A 26,292-nucleotide genomic window follows, 5' to 3' on the forward strand; every position below is an offset into this window, starting at 1 on the left:
ATAAAACCCACAAAATCCCATTTTTTCCAAAAATGTATTATATTTATATGAAATTAACAAACTGAATTAAATCGTCACAAGCTAAAATATGATGCATTAAATGCTATGTTGATTTTCGTAACGTTAAAACATCTCCAATTGAATTGTAATGTAAACTAAACAAATCAATAAAAACGACAGGTGAATAAACACGAACAGTGGTTCCTTCAGTTGGCACATTCAAATGTCCTCGTCCGAGTCTGCCAGGACACGTTTTGAATGCCAGCTTCAGGGTAATTCCGTTGAATGTTGTCCAAGTTTTGGGTAATATGACATTTATTTCAGGTGTCTTTCTTTTCACTATCACTAATTGATTTGGTTGGCGGCTGTGTATCTTTTTCTTTCGCCAGGCGCTGTTTACTGAACTTGCCCATGCCTGGTTGGTAGATTACAAGGCTTGGACGATCCTGAAATAAAACATTACATTTCACTTCCCATCCTCATAATTCAAATTGCTAGTGCATAATAATTGACATTGAATTATACATAAAATTGCGAACAATATTTAAAAACAAATGCAATGATTATGATGCTCTTGGTGCACTTAATAAAAGCTTGATGAGCTAATTATGAGGCTGTGATAACAAATAACATTCATAATGTAAAAGTAAAACAAAGCAAATGAACATAATTCTGTGAGTGGCTTGAACAAGTGAGACACAAGGCTAGACCACTTACCACACAAATGAAAGTAAGGTAGATGCAAAATAAATCAATAAGGCATTCAATATTACTCAGGTGTGAATTACCTTATTCCTAATTCTCCTTTCTGTGCGTCTGTCGCCACTTTCACTTTTCTCTTTTTCTTCCGACTCTTCCCTTTCACTAGATTTGCCTCTGTCGTCGAGTGACTTCTGCCTTTTCAACAGAGATTCGTCCTTCACGGGAACTTCACCAGATTCTAAACTGCTCCTCCTCATTTTCGCTACGCCGACAGGCGTCAACTTAGTAAAAGTTTCATCGTTGGAATCTTTGAAGTCTCGCGATTTAGAATCTTTCATGCTTTCTTCTAATTTCATTTTTTTGTCCATGCCTTCTATTAATTTGGTAAGATCGTCAGTCTTCACATGGGGTAATTGCGTGAACGGTTTGATGTCGTCATGGTTAATTCCCTTCACTTTACTTTCGGCGGACATGATTTTGTTAATGACAGATTGCTTGTCTGATTTGCCGTATTCACTCTGTTTGATTCTCTCCTTTCTTGTATCACTATACTTTTTACTCTTCTGTTCGCGAGGAGATTCTTTAGAGAACTTATCGCGTTTTTCTTTTTTATATCCCCTGTCAGAGTCTTCACCTTGATCATCATCTTTTACAGAATTTTCTTTCTTATCATTCTTCTTCTTGTCACTTAAAATATTAATTCCAGCCTTTCGTTGCTCTCTAAAAGTTTTAGATTCAAATACGGTCCCATCTTTGCTATCAGATCTAGCTTGATCATCTTTTCCATCAATTTTCTCTTTTTCCCATTCTCTTGATTTTATTTTTTTTACCTCACCTTCTGTACCATCTTCCTCCTAGAATCAATTAAACATATTAGAAGCTGTTTCCGAAACTGAATCCAGACATATTTCCTTGTTACTGCAACATTATACTGACAACATACTAGGACGAAGTACCTCAAACGACAAAGATATACCACAAAGAAATACATAATACTCAAACAACGTAACTACCAAAGTAAAGCAGTACTAAGAACCTTAACACATGTATCTCCACCACTCTTCTGGCTACCTTCCTGAGGGTCTTTTTTATCACAGAATTTACCAGAAGATAGTGTGAAAGTATTATGAGTTTTCATAGACAGAGCGGGAAAATGGCTGTCCCAATCTGAATCTGTACTAATAAACTCATCAGATCCGTGAGTAGTTTTCAATTCATTTTTAACAACACCACACTTTACTTTGCTTTTATGATATATTCTTTGTTCTCCGTACCAAAAACTATTATTGTTATATTTATGTTCGTAATAATCTGTATTGTCATTAAAGTTTTCATCTTCAGAAATGTCACCAGGTCTCTAAAGGAATTAAAAAAATATATTGGAAACTAAATACTGCTTGGTACATTTCTAGCATGTGCCATAAAATCATATCATTTTTATTTTGGAGCTTAATTTTATCTAAATTATGTTTCTGTGGGAAATCTTTAATCCAAAAATAACCAGGTAAGTTGACAGTGACGAGGTTAATCATTATTTAGTACAAGAAATTGGGGACATCTTGCCTACCTGTAGCATTGAGAGCTATATTAATATTATTTCTTTGTAAACATGCAGCAAAGCATCAAAACTGCACAAGGCAACCTTACACTGGCATATCAGTTCTGCCATCTCAGGAACATCAATGACAACATAATGTAATGGCTATGGTTATCGAAGATAAAATTTAACCCTTTACAACTATGACCTTCACTCAGCCAAAAACTAAATGGATATTGATACCTTGATGGACATTTCTTTGGTTTTTCTTTCAATTCTCATTTTTCGTTTATCATTCTCTCTCCTGCGTCGCTCATCTCTTCCCCTCTTATCCTGTTTACGTGCAGCCAGGTACTCAAGTAATGGTGTTGATTGTACCTTCTTATCATTGGCTGGAAAATAAAAATATTTGTTGTTAGTTTTATATTTTTTACATAAAAAATAGTCAACCCTGTTTCAAGTTTATATAAGAAAATTTCTCTATGGTAGCCTGGAGTTAAGTAATGTGCTGGGTAAATGGCAAAAGGCTCACCCCATAATACATAGGACTAACATTGTTAATAGCGAAACATAGGTGTATATCCTAAACCTCTGCCTGCACCTTTGGTTATAGTTATAACAGACATAATAATATGTATAATATATTTTTACTAAGAATTATTGTTGAGTGATGGGGGATTTACAGAAAATAATATTAGAAGGTTGCCATCAACATAGTTTGCTCTGACAGATAATGTTCCACATCCTGGCAACATTGTCTACCTAGTTTTCAACTGACCAAACACTAAAATTAGGATGATTGCACAATGTCCTAATTTGGTTGACCCAAAAAATATACATGAAACAGATGTGGAAACAGTAGACTTAAGTATAAGAGTTTTTACAAAACTAGGTAACACTATTTCAATATGCTGACAGCAAATATGAATAAATAACACAGTAAATCTTAAGTGTGATATAAGTATAGAAATAAAAATATTATCAGATATAATTTTTGTAAAAAAACAACTGTATTCATGGAAATTCAGCTCAAGTAAACATGGTTTTAAATATTATGTACAAAATAATAAGAGATTTTTTACTCAATTATTCATTTAGTGCATATAAGTAAGGGTACCAACTTAATATAAAAATGATGTACTATATAATTCCATCAGAATAAAAAAGATTTGGCTCAAATATCAAAATATCATATTAAATTGCTTAAAATTATTCCACTAAATAATTTACTGATGAGAAAATTGGTGCTATAGCAATATACAGCCATCAACATATAAATCTCTTGCTTCTAGCATAGCATAGCAACAAAGTAACCAAATAAGTTTTTACACACCAAACTCAACAACAGAAAGTTGACTCACAAAATTTTAATATGAACATTAATAATATTGAATAAGAAAGTTGCACTCTCTATAAGTATACTCACCATCATTGACAGGGTACGAGTATTCAAGTTTTGGTTGATTCTCAGTCTCTGGGTCCTTGTTCAGACCTTCTACAAACTCCTGGTAAATAGGGTCACTCTCAATAGTGCCACATTTGGGATCCTTTTTTTTCTTCTTCTTAGGTATTCTTTGGAATGGAGCGTACTCCACGATACCTACATACTCCACACCTATAATGTTTACGTTATGTTGTGATTAGCCTTTATTTAGTTTTCTGATAAGATATATTGCACAATATGTGAAAATTCCGAATTTGATATGTTAATCATATAGCAAGATTGATTTACATTTATTTATGAGCTGCGTATAAACTAATGTGTATTCAATAATACCTGAGTCTTACCTTTTTCATCCAAAAATACATAGCCATCAAATTTGTCTCTAAAGAGGTAAATATCATCAACGTTTACAAAGTTTATATAAGCTCTAGAATATAGGTTGTTGCCAAGTGAAGGATCAGGCTTGGCGAAGTAAAAGTGATCATGATCAGGTATTGGCGACACCTGCTCCAAAAACGCTTCTTCAGTCATGGTGGGCGGCAAGCGCCGTAGAATTATCTGAAACAAACATAACCTCGTTCAAATCAATCAGCTACAAATGCTATATTTACAGTCAACAATTTTACAAAGGCAAACAGTCACTTTGGTCAGCGGCCGTTGGGTTTTTGTTTTCTTGTCCTTGTTCTTATTAATAAAGGTTTTACTGCCCGAATCAGACTGTGAGTCTTTTGCATCTTGGTCTTCAGTCATTATACAATTTTAATTATTAATTATATCCGTTAGTTTATAGGCAATCACTCAACATTATCAAAAAACCGTGTGTCGTGTGTAATTTTTTTGACATTTATTTGACAGTCGACAGTCGTCAGGTTATACTTTTAATTTTAATCACTTCCAAGCATGAGAAAATTTATATAATTCCAAGAAAAATTTAATCGATTATAGGTACTTTGTTGACGTTCTACCTACTAAGATAAAACAAAATATTTAAATTTAGTATTATTATTTTAATAAATAAAAAGGATCTACGGTAAATGTAACTTACATACAATGAAAATAAGATAGGTCTACGGTCTATGGACCCTCTTTACTATGAAAAATAATGCTATAATACTTTAGAAGCAACTGAAATATTTTGGGATACTTTTTTCAGATATCTGCCAATTTACACTGACTCATAATGTGACTAGAATAAAAAGAAACGTCAATGTCAATTTCTGAATTAACAAACAATATTTTAGGTTATATTTTGTAATTTGATAAAGGGATTTAAATATAAAAATTGTGAATTAAGAACGCAAAATGTTTCATCTTAAACAGTCGTCGCAGTCCATAGGAGCTATGGTGTTAGCCACAAGCAGAGTTACTAGGCTGATGAGACCAAGTATTGCGGTATCTTCTAGATCGCTTTGCACTCCTGCCTCAGGCCCTCCTAAAGAAGTTCAAGAAAACATCTCTGAAGAAACTCTGAATAAAATTAGCGGTTTTGCTAAATCATTCGAAAAACAATCGCAACTTGCTGAACCCAAAGAAGTGGAACAAAACTACACATTTGCTTCACTACTTAGAAATTCCAAGTTAATGGACGTAAGTAGTCAGTAATTTTTAAATAAATTTACATTGAATGCATGTAACGGCAATAATAAATTACGGTAACATTACTGTACTATCTTGTATTAAACAAAAAATATGCATTCAAAAAGCAATTCTATTTGTTTCAGCTTGGAGATCCCGTCGGCAAAGTAGTAATAGGCAAGATATTCCATGTGGTTGAAGATGACCTATACATTGACTTTGGCTGGAAATTCCACTGTGTGTGCACCAGACCTTCTGTAAGGGGTGAGGAGTATGTCCGAGGAGCAAGAGTGAGGATCCAGATCAAAGATTTGGAACTTTCATCAAGGTTTCTTGGTTCTTCCACTGATTTAACACTACTTGAAGCTGATTGCAAGCTGTTAGGAGTAATATCATCACCTATCAGAGCAGCTGTAAGTGAAAAGTAGACTAGTATGTAATATTTCTTGTAGTTACTCCTATTTTGTGTAAATAAATAATGTTATGTTTAGTAATTGATGTATTTTTATGTAGATTTGATCCTTTTAGAATAGAATAGTAAACCTATATATATACTAGGCAGTTGCTACACCAATTCACACAAAGATGGATCCTCTAATCAAAAATAGTGATGATTGAATCCTTGCCTTATAAATCTTTTAATATTTAATTTATTGTTAAGGCGAGACTGTTTGTTGAAAATTATTACTGGTATTAAAAAAACAGTAGGTACAAATGAAACCATCTAATTAATGACCAATTTGTTCACTATTTCTCACGACTCTGTAGGCCTAATTTGGCACATTAATTCCTATCTAATGACAACATCCATGACCATCACTTAACACCCAGATTATGAATTATCTGTTTTAAAATAGAACTGTTAATTTAAATCATTTTGTTTTGAATATACTGTCAGGTCTATTTTAGAAGTAATTTATTAGCATAAGTGTAATTTGTTGATAGGCAATTAATTCTGACAGGAATATTTAAGCGGTTGTCGACTGAGTCAGAATCAAAACGAATGAACCATGAAGATCGGTCAGTTTGTATTAACATTTATTGCACTGCCAAATGCTGATCCAGTGAACGCAGTACCATAGACATGAATACAGAGCAACAATCGTTATGATTTATATGTTTTGATTACGACGCTGTGGACACAGCTTTAATGGGACCTTGGTTCATAAATAACACATGAGGTTATTTTTAAGTCAACAGTTTATTTAATTGACATACATTTGGACAACATCAATAATGACATAAGTGGCATCTATTTATTGTCAGAATATAAGTAATTACTTATAGGAATAACATTTTTAACATTCCTCTTTCTACTTATAGTAAATCGATTTATAACATTTTTGTAGAATAAATATGATGGCTGAACTCGATACTGTAATATTACACTGTTATTAACACTATAAATGGAATGTTAAAAATACAACGGGAGGAGTTTCAGGAATCAGATGCTTAAAGACTTATTCTAAATAGAGAGATTAATACTCCATATTATGTAGTTAATTGTTCATTATTTTTTACTCTATGTTCCAGCTAGTAAAATTGTCTAAAATCAACATCTACACTATATCTAAGTAATAACACTATGTAAAATATTCAGAAAGGGAGTATAGGCATGAAAAGGATTGACACATTAAGTACAGAACAAAAAAACATTGACATTAAATAGTTATAAATAAGTAAATTAAACATACAATTCCTTTAGGTTCAGATTCTCTAAGCATCATTCCTTGCAATACTCCAGTTGACACAATTATAATTGAGAAGCATGTTCACTTATTGTGAACATTGAAATATTGATTGTCAACTGAGTTATTGTGTCATCCTCATATTGATTCTTTTCCAAGATGCCTTGTGCATTCAATTTATAATATCACACACTTGAGCGCAGTGCTGAAAGATCTCCATCAAAGCCTAACTAACATCTTACAATAATTCCAACATCGGACTCATTCTTATACATTAGAACATTCCTCTCACCCTTTTCAAATCACCTCAATAAATATTGTTCAAAAATACAATTTGAGATTTAGGCATAAGTGAACATCTACAACAATAAACATTCACAGGGTAGATCTAACGTAAAATGCATTTTATTAGTTTCTCTGCTCTATTTAAATATGAGTTATCTAATGTAAATGTGTATGTATCTAAATATATGCACACATAACACATGTCAAATTCGTTTGTCTTTCTATTAAGGTCAACTCGACGTCATGCGGAAGCATCTAATACAATTATGTCGCATTGAAGCAGCATTTCGCTACGTAAAATATTTACGCAACATTTTAAGTATTATGAACTAACTTTTTTGACTCCACAAGATGCCAATTTGACATTTTGGGTTCTGAAAAATCTTGAGATCGTTTTATGCTATCGATCTAGGCATTGGGTTTCTACTGCACTTTATCACCATTCCTAGATACAATCTCTTGAGTGCTCGGGTCCTTAGCAGCATCTGCTGAGTCGGGTTTAGCTTCCAAAATCATCTCATGCACTGTGGCCTCATTAGTTTTAGCGGGTTCTTCGGTGGGATGAGCGTGCTCCCATTCCTTTAAGTACTGTACGACTGCGGTGTGACCAAATGTCTCAGCTTCGTTAAGAGGGCGACTTCCCCAGCGGTCTCGTGGATCGTGGGGAACTCCACACTGGGCGAGCAGGAAGTCCACGCAAGCGAGATGACCTTCTGCTGCTGCCAAGTGAAGCGCGGTACGACCATCGTAATCTGATAAAGTCATGTCCATACCAGAGAGATGGTGCCTGACAAAATAAAAAGTAATATTTATGTTTTTGTAAACAATTTGCTACTACAACACTTAGTGTAAATCTACTTTTCGCGTGGAGATGTAAATACCCTAATGATATGATATTCCATTATCTAGCTATTTACAACGCTCGCCGTACTGCTAAATGATTTAATTGTAAAGCGTCGTCTAAAGATGTTTCAAATATTACGAACTATCGGCCCCATCAAGCGTTCCGAAAAGCGTACATGTGAATTATAGCGTCTCTTTTAAATAATATTGTGGAAAGCAGATACTTGTACTAAGTAAGTACTTGTCGAAAGCAATTTATTGCGAAGGTTTCACCGGAACGGGAAGAAGAGACGGATCAGACCTTTGGCTGTTAAACAATAACAATTTTGTCAGCAGTATTCGTTGTGTAAATGAATCACACATGATATGATTATAGTCTCACCTTCTCAGGGCACTCAGATCCCCACTGGCTGCGGAGAATAACAGATTGACGATGTTGAGGCCGGTAGACTCAAATTTGTAGCGGCGGGGGTCTTTCTTGTGACTGGCGTACCTAATATTGTCGTACTTGTGGAAGTTGAACCTCTTGATCATGTCCTGCAACACGAGGGAAACATTAAAGACAATTCTACAAATAAGGAGTACGAAAACGAGTGGGAAAGTTTTCAACTTACGTCACAGAACTGTAGACCTCTGCAACTGTTTCCAAGAGGGTCGAGTGGTGGCGACCACGTGCAGATTCCCATAACGTTTGGAACGACTATGAGCATAGCGCCTGATACTCCTGACTTAGCAGGGAGTCCCACTTTAAAAGCGAACTGTCCTGAATAGTCATACATTCCGCAGCTGTGCATCAGAGACAGTACGTTACGCACGGAGTCGGGACGTAATACTTTCTCATCTGTGATTGGGCAGATGCCTCCGTTTGCCAAAGTTGCTGCCATAATGGACATAATGTCACAATTAGCTTCCATGGAACAACACTGAAAGGAAAATAAATTAATTGTAGATGACTGTGGAAAAATATTTTACGGAGTTCATAGTAGTACTTTCAGTAAGCATAAAGGACAAAATTTTGAGAATACAAAAAGGTGACAAAAGATTTAAAATTACCTGAAAGTAGAAATCCATGCATTCGCGAAGATTTGTCTTTTCTGGGTAACATTTGTGCTCTCTCATGTAGAAGCCGAGTGCATAATTTCTGTCAGCAGCTTCACGTTCAGACAAAAATACTGCATTATTAAAACCCAAGGCCTCGTTGCCAGCGAGCCGACTAAAGAAGGACATGACGTAATCAAATTTTTCGGCAAGTGTCATTTCGGGTTTGTCTAAGGATTTTAGTAACGAGCATACCAAAATTGCTCCGGCATTGATCATTGGGTTGTGGGGTTTCACTGAAACAAATGAAAATGTGCGATGAGTACCGCATCTAATATTAATTAGATCCACGACGTTGGCAGACACAATTGTTGATGTTTACTTGAGTACTATTCATAGTTTTAAAAACAGTGTAGGCAGATTTGATGCTGTTGATACGTACTGTTATAGTCTAGGACGAGTTCATTGAAGTTGCGGCCGCTGGGCTCCGTGCCAACATATTTGTGAACTACGTCGGGCCCCAGAGTTTCAAGAGCCATCGCGTATGTGAGGGGTTTACTAGTGGATTGTAGAGTGAATGGGACGTTCACGTCACCTGAAGAGAAACAACAATACAATTCACATCGTTAATTGCCAGCTATTAAACACTAAACGTTTTACAACTAAAGATTGATAGTGAACTCTCTTACCGATAGAGAATCGCTGTCCGTCTATTGTGCATACACTTACACCCCAATTGTCACTGCTCGCTCTTGCAAGCTGTGGAATGTAGCTGGCTACTTTACCGTCAGTGTTACTTTTAGCAGCCCAGTACATTTCTTCAATATCTTTTATGAAATCTTGGAAGTCAGGTATCACAAACTGACTGCGGAAAGCCCTCGTTATCAACACAATATTGGGAGCAATCACTTCTTTGAATGTCTTCCTGTCTAGTTTGAGGGTTTCAGGGGAACCTCCTTCGAAATTAGATTCTTTGTGCACTTTATATAAATTGTGCATAACTTCTTTTACTCGCGAATCATTTTTCTTGATGCCAGTGGTTCTCAAGGCCTGCAAATACCAAAAATAAAATTATTTGGGTTCCTGTTTACGTCTGGAGTTTTATAATATTATTCGTTCCTCACATTCTTATGCTTGACCTTAACACAATCTATAAAAAATCCAAACGTGACAAGAATGTCCATTTTTTTTTATTAAATTTGTATAAGAATTTGTGTCAAAGTATAATACGTACGGCCAGAAATTTTCCAACTGGGAGCAGGCCCGTGTCTTCATTCTTGAACATGTCAAATAGCACATCATCAGCATTCTTGTGTGGTCCTTCACGTACCCTGCTGGTCAAGTACAAACCCGTTACATTTCCTTTTAGAATTCAATGTAGGGCAATATTACCCATTGATTTTAAACCTCCATCATGCTTGTTAGGTATAAGGGTAGAGCACAATGAGAGTTATGTAAATACTAACTTTTATTTGCATTTGAATGCTCAGTTTAGCTTTTGTTAAATTATTACCGTTTCTAAACATCGGCTCACTTTACTTGTAGGAAATACCAGTAAAACATGAATACTGCTATTATTTAAGCACGCATACAGTCTTAACATTGGTGCAAGCGAATCTAATGCGGAATATTTATGTATGGAAAATAGTTCTATGTAAATATTATTCTGATAACTATTTGTATTGATATTGACAATACAGATATAGATTAAACGTATGGTGTAGTATTTACGTTAACGAAGGTGACTGTTCAGTTAGCATCATGATGTGAATGTATAAATGATAAATTTGGCAAATAATAGTAGCGTGTTTGTGGCAATGGTGTAGTGTATCGACGTATTTATTACGTAAAGTCACCTTCTAATTTTATCTAAAGCGTGACTGGTGTAATACGTGTCGCGGGTGTGTCTCGACGCCGGCAAACACTACTGATATTTCGTCAAGCTGTTTAACATCACCTGATCCCACTATATATAGCTCACATAAGAATGCCAAGTTCTTTTTAAAAAATCGAAAGAAAAGGTCATCCTCCTTTCATTGCAAGTCAAAAATGAAATTGGCATAAACACTACTTGCAAGCGTTGTAAATATAGCATCTGCGTAAGTATTTACTTTCAGTGCATTGATTGATAAAACATTAAAAAATTGCTTGCGACTATTAGCACCCAAGCTTCTTGATAATACTCTAAATACGTTCAAAAACAATACCGTACTCAGGACTTACCGTCTCGTAGCCTATCAAGGAAGCTCAACAAAATCAAAATTCCATCATGCGGCTTCGGCCCATTCAAAGCAATAAATTAACCAAAATTAAAAGAAACTCAAAACAGTAAAGTTCTACAAACTTAATTAAAATAAAAGAAACCCAGATAATATCAAAACTGTATACAACAAAACAAAACAGGGCTTTTGGAGGCTCGTAGCCGGGTACTCACGTTGGATCGATGTTATGCACGAACGAGAATCGTCTGCACCATGTAGCGTGAACAAAAAAGTATCAAATTGTTATCAGTGCCATCTGAACTTGACCAAAATATACTTAGTCATTGTAGTGTTTCATTCACGGTCACGAGACAACGATATGTCTTAGCCGGAACGTGAATTGATTTGTCACACATAAATCTTGATTATCCACTATCACATGTCACGTTACTTTTCTCAAAATAATGCAATATGAACATTGAACAAGTATTAGTATGTTTGAGGAAAAATTACATATCTCTACAAGCGATATTGTCTACAGCTATCGGATGTAAGTGAACATTTTCAAATGTCAAGGGTGAATTGAACAAGTACCGGCGACGACCAGTACAATTTAGATCAATAGGAGTCGATGTGGATTATTAACATCAATTTATTTCTAATAGAAGTGTGTATGTTCTCACTGTTACTGCATTGATTGATAATAGTAATGCATACCTCATATCGATGGATTGTACAGCATAAAAGTGTGGTGCGGAATTGCGCCATTTCTGGAAATAAAAGCATATTGTGTCTTTTAGTGATCGATTCTAATAGGAATAGTTTGAATAGACGTTTCCACAAACAGAGATAGACACATAAAGGATCCCTGTGTCACCGCGGAAGTAAGAAAGGACGAGACACTCACTTCAGGTTTGCTTATTCTATATACGGGTCTCACTTGACTGTAGTGCCGGGAGCAGGTGCACGTCGTGGACTTGACGAAGGGGCGCGAGGCGGCCGCGAGCCGGCACAGCTGTCGGGAGTTCATGGCGTCGGACCTATCGAAGGCTATTTGCCGACTCCCTGCCGGTCGGAGTTTCCAACGAGCCGCGACGGCGTGCTACGATCCTAATCCGAGGCGCAGGCGCCAACTGACGGTCCCCGCTACGCGCACCTCTCTCACTTATCTTTATGTTTACTTTCAGTGTTTACATGAACGCTGACGCGCTATGAAAAACCTAAAATGTGTAATACTACGTAATATTTGTAAATTTACGTGTGACTACTATTTGTAGGTACTTATAACCAGTATTTTACCTGCTCTATCATGAGCAATACCGTCGGGATCCCAGAAATAAATAAAAACAATTGAGTCATACTTTCTAGTCACTTATTTGGTTGAAATCTAGGAATTTGTTACATCGTAATAATTTGTCATGTTTGCATTGATAACACAAAAATGTGTATCATCATTGAGTATTTAATACATAAGTAAGTAGGTACTGGCAGTTTATCCACTTTTACGAGCTTATGGTATACAGCATGTTATGTGCGTCATGGAATTATTGTCTTTGAAATTTATTTAAATCGCATGGATACTAGAGATTTAATTTAGATTTGAGAAAATTATTAAGTATATAATGGTTTTCGTATTCGTTAACTGTGCGGACGTGAATGGAAACGCCGGGAGAGGAGGCCCTAGAAAGACATACACATATCATATCGGTGATGTCTTGAAAAAGGTTCAGGTGCGTAGTACTCTTAAACGGAGGTCTTGTGTGATAAAATGCGATCGGGGCATGGAAAGTTTGTAAGGCTCGTACCAAGTGGCGGTTTCTGTTTTCTGCCTACCCCTATGGATATATGCATAAAATTAAGCCTTTACATACCAAAACAGAGTTGGTATCAAAGAGTCACTACTCCACTACGCTACGTTTATTAACAGCTATTTTAAGTAATCTATCATCCTTAAAAGATAGCTTGTCTATAAATAGTTCAGTTGCTAAGTGTTTAAAGAAAAAAAATAGAATATCCAGGTCAATCCATCCATCACAATGCGTGAGTGGCTGTAACCAGTTTTACAAATTGCATGGTTTGATTAAAACTATTTCATATATAAATGAAAACCTTTACATATTTTTATAATTTCTTGTTTATGGATAACTAGCTTTTACCCGCGACTTCGTCCGCCACCTGAATTTCCCCATGGGAATGCGTCGTTTTCTCGTTCAAAAAGTAGCCTATGTCCTTTCTCGGGTATCAAAATATCTTCATACCAAATTTCATGCAAATTGGTTCAGTAGTTTAGGCGTGATTGAGTAACATGCCAGACAGAGTTACTTTCGTATTCATAATATTAGTATGGAAGTAAGTATGGATATGTTTATAGTAGAGCCCAGTAGTGTAGCTTAATTTTATTCAAACCTACATTTTAATTAAATTAATTATTTTATTCAAATTCAATTTTACTTAGTAGGTAATATACATTTTCAGATTCTTACGAAGGGTCGACATTTTTTACAATTTGTCTGGTACATAGGTTGCTTTAAAATAAAATTGTTTCATCTTGACATTCATTGATGTTTTTTTTAAATGTTAGCAGTAATCGATTACAGCAAAACGAAACAAATGACTGCAATTAATTTGGTTGATTAAAAGCATTTTTATTCTATAGTGCTAATTACACTATTAAGCATTCCAATGTTAATTAATGTAGTCATCCATTCTCTAATAGTCTATCTTTAGTATCGGTAACAAATCAGTCACTCTGGCTCACGTAGTTTATAAAAAACAGATATTTTGATGTTGAATGATAAAAGGAAAGTTACGAAACCTATGGAGAACCAAATAATACAATTATTGACAAATATCTTTCTAAAACAAGGTAATCTTAGCTGTACTGAATCGAACAAGAGAAGTTTATTTGAGAATATTAGATTCCTAATTGATTGAACCCTTGGTTGGGCAACGTTTTCATAGTCAATAAAAATTGGATGTCAATTTATCTATATATGTAAGTATGTATTTAGAAGTATATAAGTATGTTTATCAGTTATTTGGTTACCATAGTACAAGCTCTGCTTAGTTTGGAATCAAATGACCGTGTGTGAGTTGTCCAATGATATTTATTTATTTATTTATGATTATTAATTAGGGTTTCTAATGAAGGAATTGATTGAAAAGCACAATAAAAGCTCAGGAGCACACAGAACTAAACATTTTCCAACGACGTTACAAAATGTGTTTTTATTCTTTAATTTAAGGTCCACGCGGTAATGCCTCCTTAAAGATAGGTACAATGATCTCCAAGATTAAAATGTAACAATACTACACGACGTAGTACTTATTACTAAGAGCCAAAATGAAAATGTATGTGGCAAGTCTGGCAAATATTCTGTGCACTATTTTGTAGAGCACCTGCTTCAGCGTTGAATTGCGTTTGTATACGAAAGATAAACAGTATTTTTAATAACATAACGTATAGAAGGAATATTTTATAATTAGGACTGTTATATTTTTAGGAATATTATGGTGTATGGAATACACCTGCGTTTCAATGTTAACAATGTTAGTCCCATATGAAACGGGGCGATCCTATTTCGATCCCAGGCGCGAGTTTTTTTGGGTATTATTTGCGCAGAAATAATAGGGGTGAGTAACCTAACTGTAACAGGAAAATTCATGATCGGTACATTCTCTATAGAGGTAGAGATTTTTTCAGTTGCCTTATACATAGGTACATACAAATTCATACAATGGTAGCGTCTAGTGATACTGTATTTTTTACTTACCTACGCTATGAAATATTGTTCTATATCATTCACTTTTTCACATAATACTATCACAATACAGTTTTTAAAACACGAATCACTGTTAAGCATTATTTCACATTACTTAACCTACCTACAAGCGACGCTGAAATTCTAAAAGATTTACGTAACTTTTTCAAAAAACCCGATTCAGAATGCATTTATTTATTATCTAGGTATCTAAAGTATTAATATCGTTTCGGAAAAATAAAATATTATTCCTATTTATAACACAACTATTTACTATTTTTATGTATTTATTCTTGAACGGAGCCAGACATGTTATTCTATACGCATAAATAAAATTAATTTCACGGTCATATAACGTAACTAATAGGTTTTGGACGACAGAAACATTTTACAAGAATGCCTAACGATAACAGAGGGATCGTAAAAACTCGCATAAAATACATGCAATTTCAGAATACTTACTCAGTGTTATGGCGAAAGCAATAAGATTAATAGAAAACATAAATTAACATAATCGTATTCACCTCAAAACCATTGTCACATTCCATCACGAAGTCTTCAAAACCACTGTTAGAGAAAGTACGCATAACAAAAGCACAGGGCGGTCGCCGAGGGTGCGCATACGCCGGGAGCCGCGCGAACTGTTGCGACAATTGCGCGAATTGAACGCTACTTCCGCGGATGCCGCACTGAGCCATTCTCCTTCGCTCTGACGTTTATAAATATACTATGTCTGGGAGTGCCAAATTAGTTTGCAGGAAAACTTATGACACTATATTTAGTTGAGTGAGTATTATGGCTACGTATCACGGATTTTTGGTCTCGTTTGTTGTTTTGCGCCGAACGGTGACTATCGCAGGCCCAGGCGTTGAATTCAAGATTACGTTAAACAGAAACACCACACAGTGGTTTCGTAATACATCTTAGTTATTCGAATTACACCTAGTTTTGAATAGTCCAACATATTTCTGTGCGCTTATAATTCACAATACACTTACAAAATGTGTAAACAAAAGCAGGGCTTACGTTAAAGAATATGCAGGAAGCAGCCGGAAGCCTTCATTTTTATTACATAATTATGTGTTATTATTCAGTATATACTTCATAAAAATAAATATGAAAAATGCATTTACTTTTGTACAAATATAGTACTCTAGTATATAATGATAAACATAAAATAACAATTATTTAAAACGATAGGCATTAAGATTTCATTCTCGCAAACGGTTAGATGGACGCGTGGCCCTCCATTTTAGGTGGTATACAAAAAACAAAACTATCGGTGAGTATATAATTTAACTTATTAGTAAGTACTACTTATTTATTAACACTACGTTTAACACATTTGAGCTGTACAGGCCCATTGTTTCTTAAAACTAAATCAGCTACGAACTCAACATCGCTCGGCCGCGTCACCGGAATCAATTCGAATTGCCTTAGAACAGCTGCTACGACGCACTTCAGTTCCATTAGTGCAAACTTTTGACCTGAAAAATAAATGCATATTGAGTAAATAGGTCATAAAAAAATAGTACTTGGACATACATAAATAAAATCACTTTATTTTCTCATTGGGGCCGACATATACCAGAAAACGACACTTGCTACGATTTCTACAAACTTCTTTTACTTCATTTGTATTCATAATTTTGTGTGATAGAATATTTGTGATAAGAAATATTTGCTAGAATTAGGGGTAGCTATGTGTAAGGCACGGTCAAAATATACCATTAATAAGTTTGCTTTACTTCGCAGTTGATTCGTTCCCCATTAACTCAACTAGGTATAGATCAAAGATATTTTGACACAGAGTAAACGGTAGAATGTAGAGTTGACAATCAACTATGAATTCTATCATCGTTTGAGTTGCCTGGAGATGATAATATGCATATTATATGCAAACAATGAATATTATATAGGTAGTATTACGCTTCTTAGACATGACAATCAGAAAAGCAAACAATACATGCATCCTAGGTGTAATTGCAGATAGAGAAAGAAAGCTGAAAGACTATGTTAAGCAAAATCGACTTTAAATCTGGTTCCATTACATGCTATGTTTGATCTTTAGGTGTACCTATATCAGAACTTGTGGATCACACTTTTAGCAACTCCAGTATCCACGACACCCAATTCTCATGTAGAGATGGGATGATCGAAATAACCATTATATTACGCACCCATAAGCGCGATAGGTTGTTTTTTAATTAAGTTAAAATAAAAACGTAAAATAAAGATAATAAATAAAACACATACCTATGCAGTTTCTGGGACCAGCGCTGAAAGGTAAGTACGCGTAGGGATGGCGACCTTTACTATTCTCCGGGAAGAATCTTTCAGGTTTAAATTCTAACGGGTTTGGGTATATGTCTTCACGACGATGTAAGTCGAAGATGTGTATGTGACAGAATACTCCAGCAGGCACCTCGTAGTTACCTGGAAATTTAAAAACATTTATTGTTTTAGCTGATTTCGTATCGATTTTCTTCGATAAAATAATTTATTTAACTTTATTTCTTTGTCCTTTCTTGGGATATTATATGTAGCGCTGTTGTATTTGTGAATTTTAATTTTGCCAGAAATATACCTAATGGACAAGCAGACTAAATAGGTATTTGCTAATTTATTATTATGTTAGAGAAATAAACATTAGGTGTTTATTAAACCGTAGCATATTGCTCAACATAAAAAAATATAGTATAACACATAACAATTTTTTTTAAGTTAAAGCTATGATTTGCGTTCGGAATGATCATGAATTTAAATAAATGAATATCGATGTTAACACATTATGGCCTACAGGGTGTCTGTCTGTACTGGTTCAGATTAGTTTTGTAAGTAAAAAAGTGCGAAGAATAAAAAAAACCGCTCAATTTTTACGTAAAAATGTTATGAAACATAGCTAAAGGTTAATGTAAACAATACAGTTTTGTTTTTGCTAAAAGCTTCCGATTGCAGTGACCCTTGAGGTCCCGTCGTAACAGTTAAAATCTACTGTGACGTAATAGACATGATAATATAGATTCTAGAAAAATTACGTAAATATAATTTGAGTAGTCCGAATGTAAACAAACACTGCGCAGTTCTAACGTCTTCAAAAGTCGAGGAGGATTCTTAGAGGATGATTTTTGCAAATAAATATTTAAATATAAATGTTTATTTATTGACTCCTTAAGTTACCACCTAACTATCGCCAAGATATAATTCTATCCCCGGCTTTACGAAAATGTGAAATTAGTATAGTAAATAGATAAATAGTAGATAGTAAATATAAAATTACAAATTGATATAAATATTTTACACTATCTTGATATCATCAATTAGAAATTAGACAAATAATTTATTTTATATGTATTTCCAAAAAAATACTTTAAAGTCAAGACGCCAGATAATCGGTGAATACAGAGGCCGAACAATCGACTCTATCAACTATTCACCGAAAATTCAGAACATCTATTTCTGATGATTTTGTGATTGACTTGACTGTTCAACCAATCAAAGTTTTTAAGAGTCATGGTAATTAATCAGCAATAAGTGATCTGATTGGATAAGATAAGTATAGATTAACTGGATATTGAATGGACGTAGTAAATCAATCAGTGAGAACTAATTGGCCATTAACTTTTTCTTCAGTAATCTTTCAATATTCAAGTACCTAGAGTCCCTCTGTGGCCTAATTTTTGCAATGTGTATGGTGTCCTTATCTTTATTACTATGTTGAAACAGTGGTAATATTAAAAACCAGTTACCATGCAACAATAATTGCAAGCAATCTTACAAGTCCATGCATCTGGTAGCTGTTTCGAGGATATTTTAAGACTCCAGTCTGAACTTTGGTACTCATGATAAAGTGTCACTTGGACTGCTAATAAATAATGCCTATCAGTTGATTTATGAAGTAAGTAAACAATGTAATCGTTACTTTACGGTAATAATAGAAATTAAAACAAATGCAGCTATAGTCCGACAACTTATTAGAGAGCCTTGGCACGATTTATCTAAATGAATTATAATTTAGAATTCTGTGTATTTCCAAAATAATGTTGCTGTATCACACCGTCAGCTGTGTAAGCTTAAGGGTTACTAACGTTCTCAATTCTTAATTGTGTATACCTGGCATACAGGGATCCCTACTTTTGTTGTTGGACAATAATAATTCTAGAGTAAATTACTAAATAATCATATAAATAGGTACATATGTATCTACCTATTTTTTGTATTAGATAATTTTATTCGACAATTATTATTGGTTATCGTATTTGAGGTCACAATACAACCAAAAAATTCTATACCTATCTGATATAAACAATATAAACAAAGAGATCGTGTATTAATCACTATGGTAACATTTACGTTATAGAGAACTTACTGGAATAGAAAAAAATACAATGTGCTTTGGTATTTACACACTGTAGGTAGCATGTTTACATTCTGACAGGATATTGGAGGTATGAAAGTAGTGAAAATGGCGAATAAATACGTCGTAAAAAATAATTGTGTAATTCAGCACTCAGCCGTCAGTAGATTACAATATTTAGTAAAAGTATTCAGCGGGCCAATATTTTTCAACATTTACTATAATGTATTTTAAAAATTATTCATTGTGTCTCTATATGTTATACGAGTCGTTATCAATTTTATGTTAATACGTATATAAATCTTTAAATACTAATAAATTATGTATGCATTACCAAAATTACAATGCACATAAAGAATTTTATGAATCATACACGTGTCAGACAAGTCTACATCACAAAGATTGAGCGTGTTAACAAATTCACCTACGAGTCGCTAAGATAAGCGATGATTATGTAAATATAGACGTTTACGAATTACATATCAAATATGTGACATAAGAATAAATAGGTACATTCTTTTTATTTACATTTCAATTAAATTCATGAATCCGGGTACAAATCTTGGGGACCTAAAAATTCCCTCCCGCCAAATTCCCTTTTCTTCTGCGGCAAAATTGAGGGCAAGCAAAACATATTTTAAAGAAAATTAAATCGTTTTTTTTTACCATAACGATACGAAAATATCAATATTACGCGGTAGTCATTAACCTGTGTCAAAATAAAAAGCAATTTCATGATAACCTTGTACGGTAAAAATAAACAAAATTAAATACTTACTCAGTACAACTGGTTCTTTCAAATTGCGACTGATGAAGTGCACTGGCGGGTAGAGACGCAACGATTCTTTGATGCAGCACTCCAAATACTTCATTTTGTTCAAGTCTTCCACTTTTATTGGACCTTTATAATCACCAAATATTTCATTCAGCTCAGCGAATATTTTATCCTGGAAATGACATATTTTTATGCAATAATACAAAAAATTGCGGAAATATTCTTCCTGGAATTATGTATAGTCTTAGTAGGTACATCTTCATTCATTATTAAAAATCTTTCTTGCATCTTGAACTTATACTGAGCACCACATAACCACGAGACTCATGCATTTGGTTTATCATTCGTGTTATTCACATTAAATTGATACTAACCTGCACCTCTTTATGATTCGCAAGCAACATCAAGCAAAATGTTAATCCTGCAGCAGTAGTGTCGTGGCCCTGAAAATATAAAAACAATTCTTATTTTGATGTTTCACAGATCATAATTCAATATAATCGAATGATATAGCTAACCTCGAACATAAATGTGTCAACTTCTTCTTGAATACCTTGTTTATCAATTAATCCATCATCAGCTGCAGTAATAAGTAAATCTAACATAGCAATCTTCTTCTTCTTTTCTCTGTATACGTATATATCGTCATCATTATTCGCAGTGTCGTCGCCATAATTGATGCCATATTTCTGAATATATTCGGTTCTGTCTTGGATCACTCTCCCAGTAAAGTCATGGACTATTTTTAATAATTTCGACTGTTTCCTTCCCAAAGGTGAGAGGTAAAATATGAAGTCCGAATATAGGGGTATTTTTGTGGCTCTTTGATACATCACTTGGACGAGATCTTTCATGGCTTGCTTGTATGGTTTGGCTCCTTGTGTTGTTTTGTCGTTTAGTTTAGTACCCATAGCGGTTTCTGCATGAACATTAAAAATATGTTTTCACGTTTCAAAATCTGTTATAAAATGTCTATCAAAATCAAATGTCAAACGTATGATAGTTGTAACAATTACTGAATCTACCACTAGCTCCGAAAGGGTCTTATGTGAAGAGCTAGCAAGAAAATCGTAGTCGTTCTAAATGATAAAATAACAGAGTCAGTTTACCACAAATAGTTTGCAAAGTGCATTCCGTGATGTAGGGCACGATGTCAATAGTCTCTCCTGCCGTCTTGCCAAGACTCTCAACTAGTTGGTAACTATTTTCTTCCATTACTTCAAAGAACTGGCGCAAGATATTGAAATGGAAAGTCGGTGTGAGAATTTTTCTGCGTTCTTGCCATTTTGTTCCTGCATTTGAAATGTTATTATTTTAAAATTCAGAAACCATAGTGGTTTCTGAATTTTAAAAGCACATTTTGAAATTAAAATAGCAAATTATTGTGCCACTGCAGGGGAAAGTGTCTCCTCCTGGAATGCGGTTGGTATTAGGCGCTGAATTGAGACATTTCATTAGGTTTTAAAAGAAATGCTATATCAGGTTACTCTTACCTTTACTTAGAAGTAAACCTTCTCCTAACCAAGGCGATAAAAGAACATACAACGCACTTTTCTCATTGTGTTTTATGGTGGATGTTATAGTCTGAAAACAAAAGCTCTCATTAGTTAATGGACTATCTGAAAATAAACAGGAACTCGTTTTTATTTTTCTAAATGAGTATGTAACTTACCTCAATATCTTCTGGATTAAAAATATTTACTGCAGCCATAGGACACATCCAAAATCTGTATATTCCTTCTTTCCATGTTTTAGCGAATCTTCTGCCTGCTTTCATGATTTCCACTGCGAAACATCAATATTTATATTATGAAGATCCTTGCCCATAATCAATGTAAGTCCTTGTCAGTGTAACTGAGATTTTTCAGTAAATATTAAAGACAGAATCTGTAGCCTCGAGATCGAAAACCTAAAGTGTCATAAAAAATGTTTTTTTCTTTTAATTGATAGAAAATTGTGACAATAATAACTTACCAGGTGACACCATAATAGCCAATGCATTTCCAAGTATAAAATGATTCTTCGGTCCAGGGATTTTTTTCATTAACAAAGCTTTCTCATTGTAGTTTAAAACATATTCTAACAAACACAAAAATAATATTGTCACTACTAAATATATTAACAACATTTTATCTGTTGACTGCTCAGCCCTACACTCAATATTATACTAAGTTATTTTAATTTCGTTATCGACTTAAATACTTACATTCCGTTATCTTGTAAGTACTATTCCCTAATTTACTTTAAGTTTATATTAAACTTCATTTGACCCGTGATAGTAATAATTAATGTGCAATAGAACACTAAATAATTGTGGAACTGTCATATTGAAGTCCTAATTGTCCTAGAAACGGTTGAAGTGTTGATTAGAGCTTGTTGTGTATTGGAAAGCAACAAATCATGTGTCGAGATATCGAAAGCCGTAACTGCACAATAGTCTTCCAACAATCATCGTTTCAAATAACCTTTATAATATTGTATGGTGGTAGGTCATGTTATGTTCACGAGTTGTAGGTAATCACAGTAGTATTTTTAATTTGAAGCCGGTAGCATTCTCGCCGGAACAGGAAACATTTCGAGCGTAGGGTGAATGTTCTGACGATAACTGTAGGAGTCTAAAAAAGGTAATATAACCTGTGAAGGTTTCCCAACATATACGAGTATAAATAATAAAATTTAATCGCAACGAATTATGTAATGTATTCTCAAACGCGTATCAATTTATTTTTTAATTAGGTACCTACTTATTTATTTTACGCAATCACAGGATGATAGCTAGTTGACCTACCAATAAATTCTATGATCGTTTTTTTAACTTTTCCACACCATGCGGCACGTGTAACATACACAAAAAGCCGGCGTCAAAATAAATATTCAATTAAATTATGTATCTATGTGCCTGTCATCTATAAAACAATTATTTAAAACAAAAAGTTTCTTCTTGACGTTACATCCTGAATAAACTTAAAAGATATTAAAGCAACGTTGCAAACGTGCCAATGTGAAAGAAAACCACTGAAACAACTGAAGACGAAAATGAAAAACTACAATAGCTTATATAGGATTCTCGCTATCTTCAAAACTATTTTCAGTCAACGAACGCCCAGTGTAACAATAAAAAGCAAAATCTTATCGTTTCATATTTTGGATAATTTTCATATGAATTTGCGGGTCGGTAGGTACTTCATTAAAACAACATCTATTATCGAACAACTGCAATTTGTCGATAAGGTGTTTGGTTAACCTTATTATTTTCGTGTTGTATATATTTTAATAAATGTAAATATAGATTAAACAGGTCGCTTTTGTCCTTCATTAAGATATTAAGGAAAGCAAATAATGTTAAAAATAAATCGTAATAAACGATTTATTTTTAACATTATTATTATTCTTTTGCGATAGCTTTTTCAATGTTGTTCGTTTGTTGATTTTGATATAAATGCGCTGTTCTAATAGGTTTCAAAAGTTCAATTTAAAATTTTGAATGGAGACCAGACCCATTAGCAATGGTTCAGAAATTGATTACATTTATTTAATTGACTCAAAATTCTTTAGGCATCACCACTACGGCTGCCCTCATTCTGATTATATTGCCTTTAAAAATAACACCACGATGTTAGAGAAACTTAAAAAAACTAAAAGAACGCAATATTCATTTACTGACTAATGAATACGACACAAAGCAGATTATTATCAGAATGTGAGTAATAAGTTGCATTAAACTTGTACTTTTAATTGTTATTTATATAAAATTATTGATCGCATGCTTTACAAAATGATGTGTATCAATATTTTATCAATTAAAGCGACTGGTCCTTCGACTCTATCATAAAGAACAGGATAGTCCTGAAATGCAATGCACGATAATAAAGGGTCTCTTGTGTAAAATTGATTTGCAGACAAAAGATTTCGTAATAATTAGCTACAACTGTATCATACCTAACGATTTAACGCGCACTAATATTATCTGTTAACCAACAGTGTTTTAAATTACGCATCTATATGTTAAAGCCTGGATGAGCGTGGTATAGCCAAAGAGTGCCAGCAGTGGACGGAATTCGGCTGTAAATAATAATGTTGATGATTATGATGCATATTGTAGGATGCGTACTAAAAGCTATAGTATCCATACGAATGCACCTCCACTCTATCTTCAAGCATAAACCTGTCCGGATCAAACTTTTCTGCATCCGTATACAATAGTACTAGCACAAAGTTCAGGAGTTACGGATTTAAGTTGCTTGTAATTTATGGAAATATTGAAGTACTTGCAAATTGTATTATAATATTTACTGAGCAAATTTAATTTAATCAGTCACTTCTCTTCAACAAAACTTGTTGCTTTTGTAATTTACGTAGGCACTATTAACTGAGACCGCTCCTAGAGGTTAACAATATTGTATGTTATTGCGTATCAAATAATTTTGCTGACGGTTTAGGGTTTATGTAGTGCAATATTATAGTATACTAGCTGACCCGCGCAACTTCGCTTGCGTCCTATAAGGGAGAATGGGTGAAATTTTTCCCCGTTTTTGTAACATTAATTACTGGTACTCTGCTCCTTTTGGTCGTAGCGTGATGATATATAGCCTATGTCCTTTCTCGGGTATCAAAATATCTCCATACCAAATTTCATGCAAATTGGTTCGGTAGTTAAGGCGTGATTGAGTAGCAGACAGACAGACAGAGTTACTTTTGCATTTATAATATTAGTATGGAGTATGGAGGATTTATGTACTTCCAGTCAACACGGTTTTATAATAATTTTATATAAACAAAGCCATGATGATTAATAAGGGTTGTGAAATCCCATGGAAGGGTTGAAATACGGGGTTTTTTAGAAATGTTTTTTAATCAATTTATTTAGCGGGTTTTTTGTTGTTTTGCTTTTTTTTGAAAGTGATAAAACACAATGTTTGTACCTAGTAATATTATCAAAATTCAAATTCAAATTCAAAATTATTTATTGCAACAAACATGGTTCAGAGTTCTTATTTATAATACAGTTTCACATATTTGGCCGTTATAGGGACGCTGCCCCCGCCGCCGCGGCCGGCCCGTACCGTGCCGCAATACTAATATCGTGATATCTCCTAAACTATATGTCTAAATAACACACTGTAAACTGCAAAAATAATCTAAATTAAATGCTCGTGATGATGAACTTACTTATTTTGATAAGGATATATGTATTATTGGTTATATCACCAGTTAAACATCACCCAACGAATTAAATGTTTTTTTAATACAGAAAAGTAGTTTTTGTGACTTAAATAAAAAAGCTGGATATATGTCATCGCGGACTTTTTTGTAGAACTAATAAAGACCAATGTTTTTGCTATACATTGTTCTTACTTGTATCCAACGGTATAAGCGGCGCACGCACAAATGCAATCTTCAATTAGATTTTTTTTCTGACTTCTTGGACATAAATCGCTATAACTCAGCTAATATAGTTTCAATGTATTTCAATTATATATAAAAACCTGTCGGAGAAAATACTCTTTCTATTAGTGAAAACCGCATCAAAATCCGTTGCGTAGTTTTAAAGTTTTATGCATACGAAGGGACTACAGACAAAATGGGCGACTTTGTTTTATACTATGTAGTGACTAGCTGAACCGGCAAACGTTGTTTTGCCATAAAAATTAAAAAAAAAAGTGTCACTCAGGGGCATGAAAAATAAATGTTGGCCGATTTTCAAACCTACTCAATATGCTCACAAAGTTTCATGAGAATCGGTCAAGCCGTTTCGGAGGAGTACGGTAACGAAAACTGTGACGCGAGAATTTTATATACTTATTAGATTTTGTGGTAACGGGCGGCCTAGTCATACCGTCTTTATACCGTCATCTTTATATTGCTGGTCTATCTATATATATTTATTATATACTGCTTCTCTTTTCTCCTTTAGTAGTCACTAAAGGGAATTATGTGCTATTTTACATGCATTCAACGCATAATATACTTTATTGATATCAACTAATGTTAAAAAACACAGGACACAAAGACAGAAGGAAAATAATGATTACTCAAACGAAAGTTTACTTTTACCTATAATAAATACATTTTAGTAAGTTTAAAAA

General features: G+C 34.1%; 4 protein-coding genes across 16 annotated transcripts; 1 reads left to right on the forward strand and 3 right to left on the reverse strand.

Annotated features, from left to right (window-relative positions):
• Positions 1-15: 15 nt before the first annotated feature.
• LOC142974987 (uncharacterized) lies at positions 16-4,517 on the reverse strand. 2 transcript variants are annotated; one of them, XR_012959590.1, is made up of 6 exons: positions 4,326-4,517; positions 4,028-4,241; positions 3,666-3,854; positions 2,483-2,631; positions 718-1,556; positions 16-446 (listed from the first exon to the last, which is right to left on the reverse strand). XR_012959590.1 is itself a non-coding variant. In XM_076117594.1 (6 exons), exons 1-6 carry the CDS (start codon positions 4,431-4,433, stop codon positions 321-323), a joined length of 1,554 nt encoding a protein of 517 aa, XP_075973709.1. In that variant the 5' UTR covers positions 4,434-4,517; the 3' UTR covers positions 16-320. The 2 variants fall into 2 exon arrangements, 1 of the variants encoding a protein (XP_075973709.1); XM_076117594.1 differs by having other exon boundaries at positions 789-1,556.
• Positions 4,518-4,886: 369 nt separating this feature from the next.
• On the forward strand, positions 4,887-5,752 carry mRpS28 (mitochondrial ribosomal protein S28). The gene is made up of 2 exons (XM_076118083.1): positions 4,887-5,270; positions 5,405-5,752. The coding sequence occupies exons 1-2, from the start codon at positions 4,986-4,988 to the stop codon at positions 5,684-5,686; spliced, it is 567 nt and encodes a 188-aa protein (XP_075974198.1). The 5' UTR covers positions 4,887-4,985; the 3' UTR covers positions 5,687-5,752.
• Positions 5,753-6,439: 687 nt separating this feature from the next.
• On the reverse strand, positions 6,440-16,232 carry GLS (glutaminase). 12 transcript variants are annotated; one of them, XM_076117618.1, is made up of 10 exons: positions 15,599-16,232; positions 12,031-12,083; positions 11,547-11,579; positions 10,347-10,443; positions 9,802-10,162; positions 9,555-9,707; positions 9,128-9,408; positions 8,689-8,997; positions 8,457-8,611; positions 6,440-8,018 (listed from the first exon to the last, which is right to left on the reverse strand). In XM_076117618.1, exons 1-10 carry the CDS (start codon positions 15,770-15,772, stop codon positions 7,655-7,657), a joined length of 1,980 nt encoding a protein of 659 aa, XP_075973733.1. In that variant the 5' UTR covers positions 15,773-16,232; the 3' UTR covers positions 6,440-7,654. The 12 variants fall into 12 exon arrangements, with proteins under 12 accessions (XP_075973733.1, XP_075973725.1, XP_075973795.1 ...); XM_076117610.1 differs by having other exon boundaries at positions 10,347-10,446; XM_076117680.1 differs by lacking the exon at positions 15,599-16,232 and adding an exon at positions 12,254-12,470.
• Positions 16,233-16,351: 119 nt separating this feature from the next.
• LOC142975058 (cytochrome P450 4C1-like) lies at positions 16,352-22,366 on the reverse strand. Its single transcript, XM_076117707.1, has 9 exons — positions 22,181-22,366; positions 21,879-21,991; positions 21,700-21,790; positions 21,316-21,498; positions 20,725-21,125; positions 20,581-20,649; positions 20,210-20,378; positions 17,331-17,510; positions 16,352-16,561 (listed from the first exon to the last, which is right to left on the reverse strand). Exons 1-9 carry the CDS (start codon positions 22,332-22,334, stop codon positions 16,392-16,394), a joined length of 1,530 nt encoding a protein of 509 aa, XP_075973822.1. The 5' UTR covers positions 22,335-22,366; the 3' UTR covers positions 16,352-16,391.
• Between the last annotated feature and the right edge of the window lie 3,926 nt (positions 22,367-26,292).

The sequence above is a fragment of the Anticarsia gemmatalis genome, chromosome 1 (assembly GCF_050436995.1).
Source record: "Anticarsia gemmatalis isolate Benzon Research Colony breed Stoneville strain chromosome 1, ilAntGemm2 primary, whole genome shotgun sequence".
Lineage (NCBI taxonomy): Eukaryota > Metazoa > Arthropoda > Insecta > Lepidoptera > Erebidae > Anticarsia > Anticarsia gemmatalis.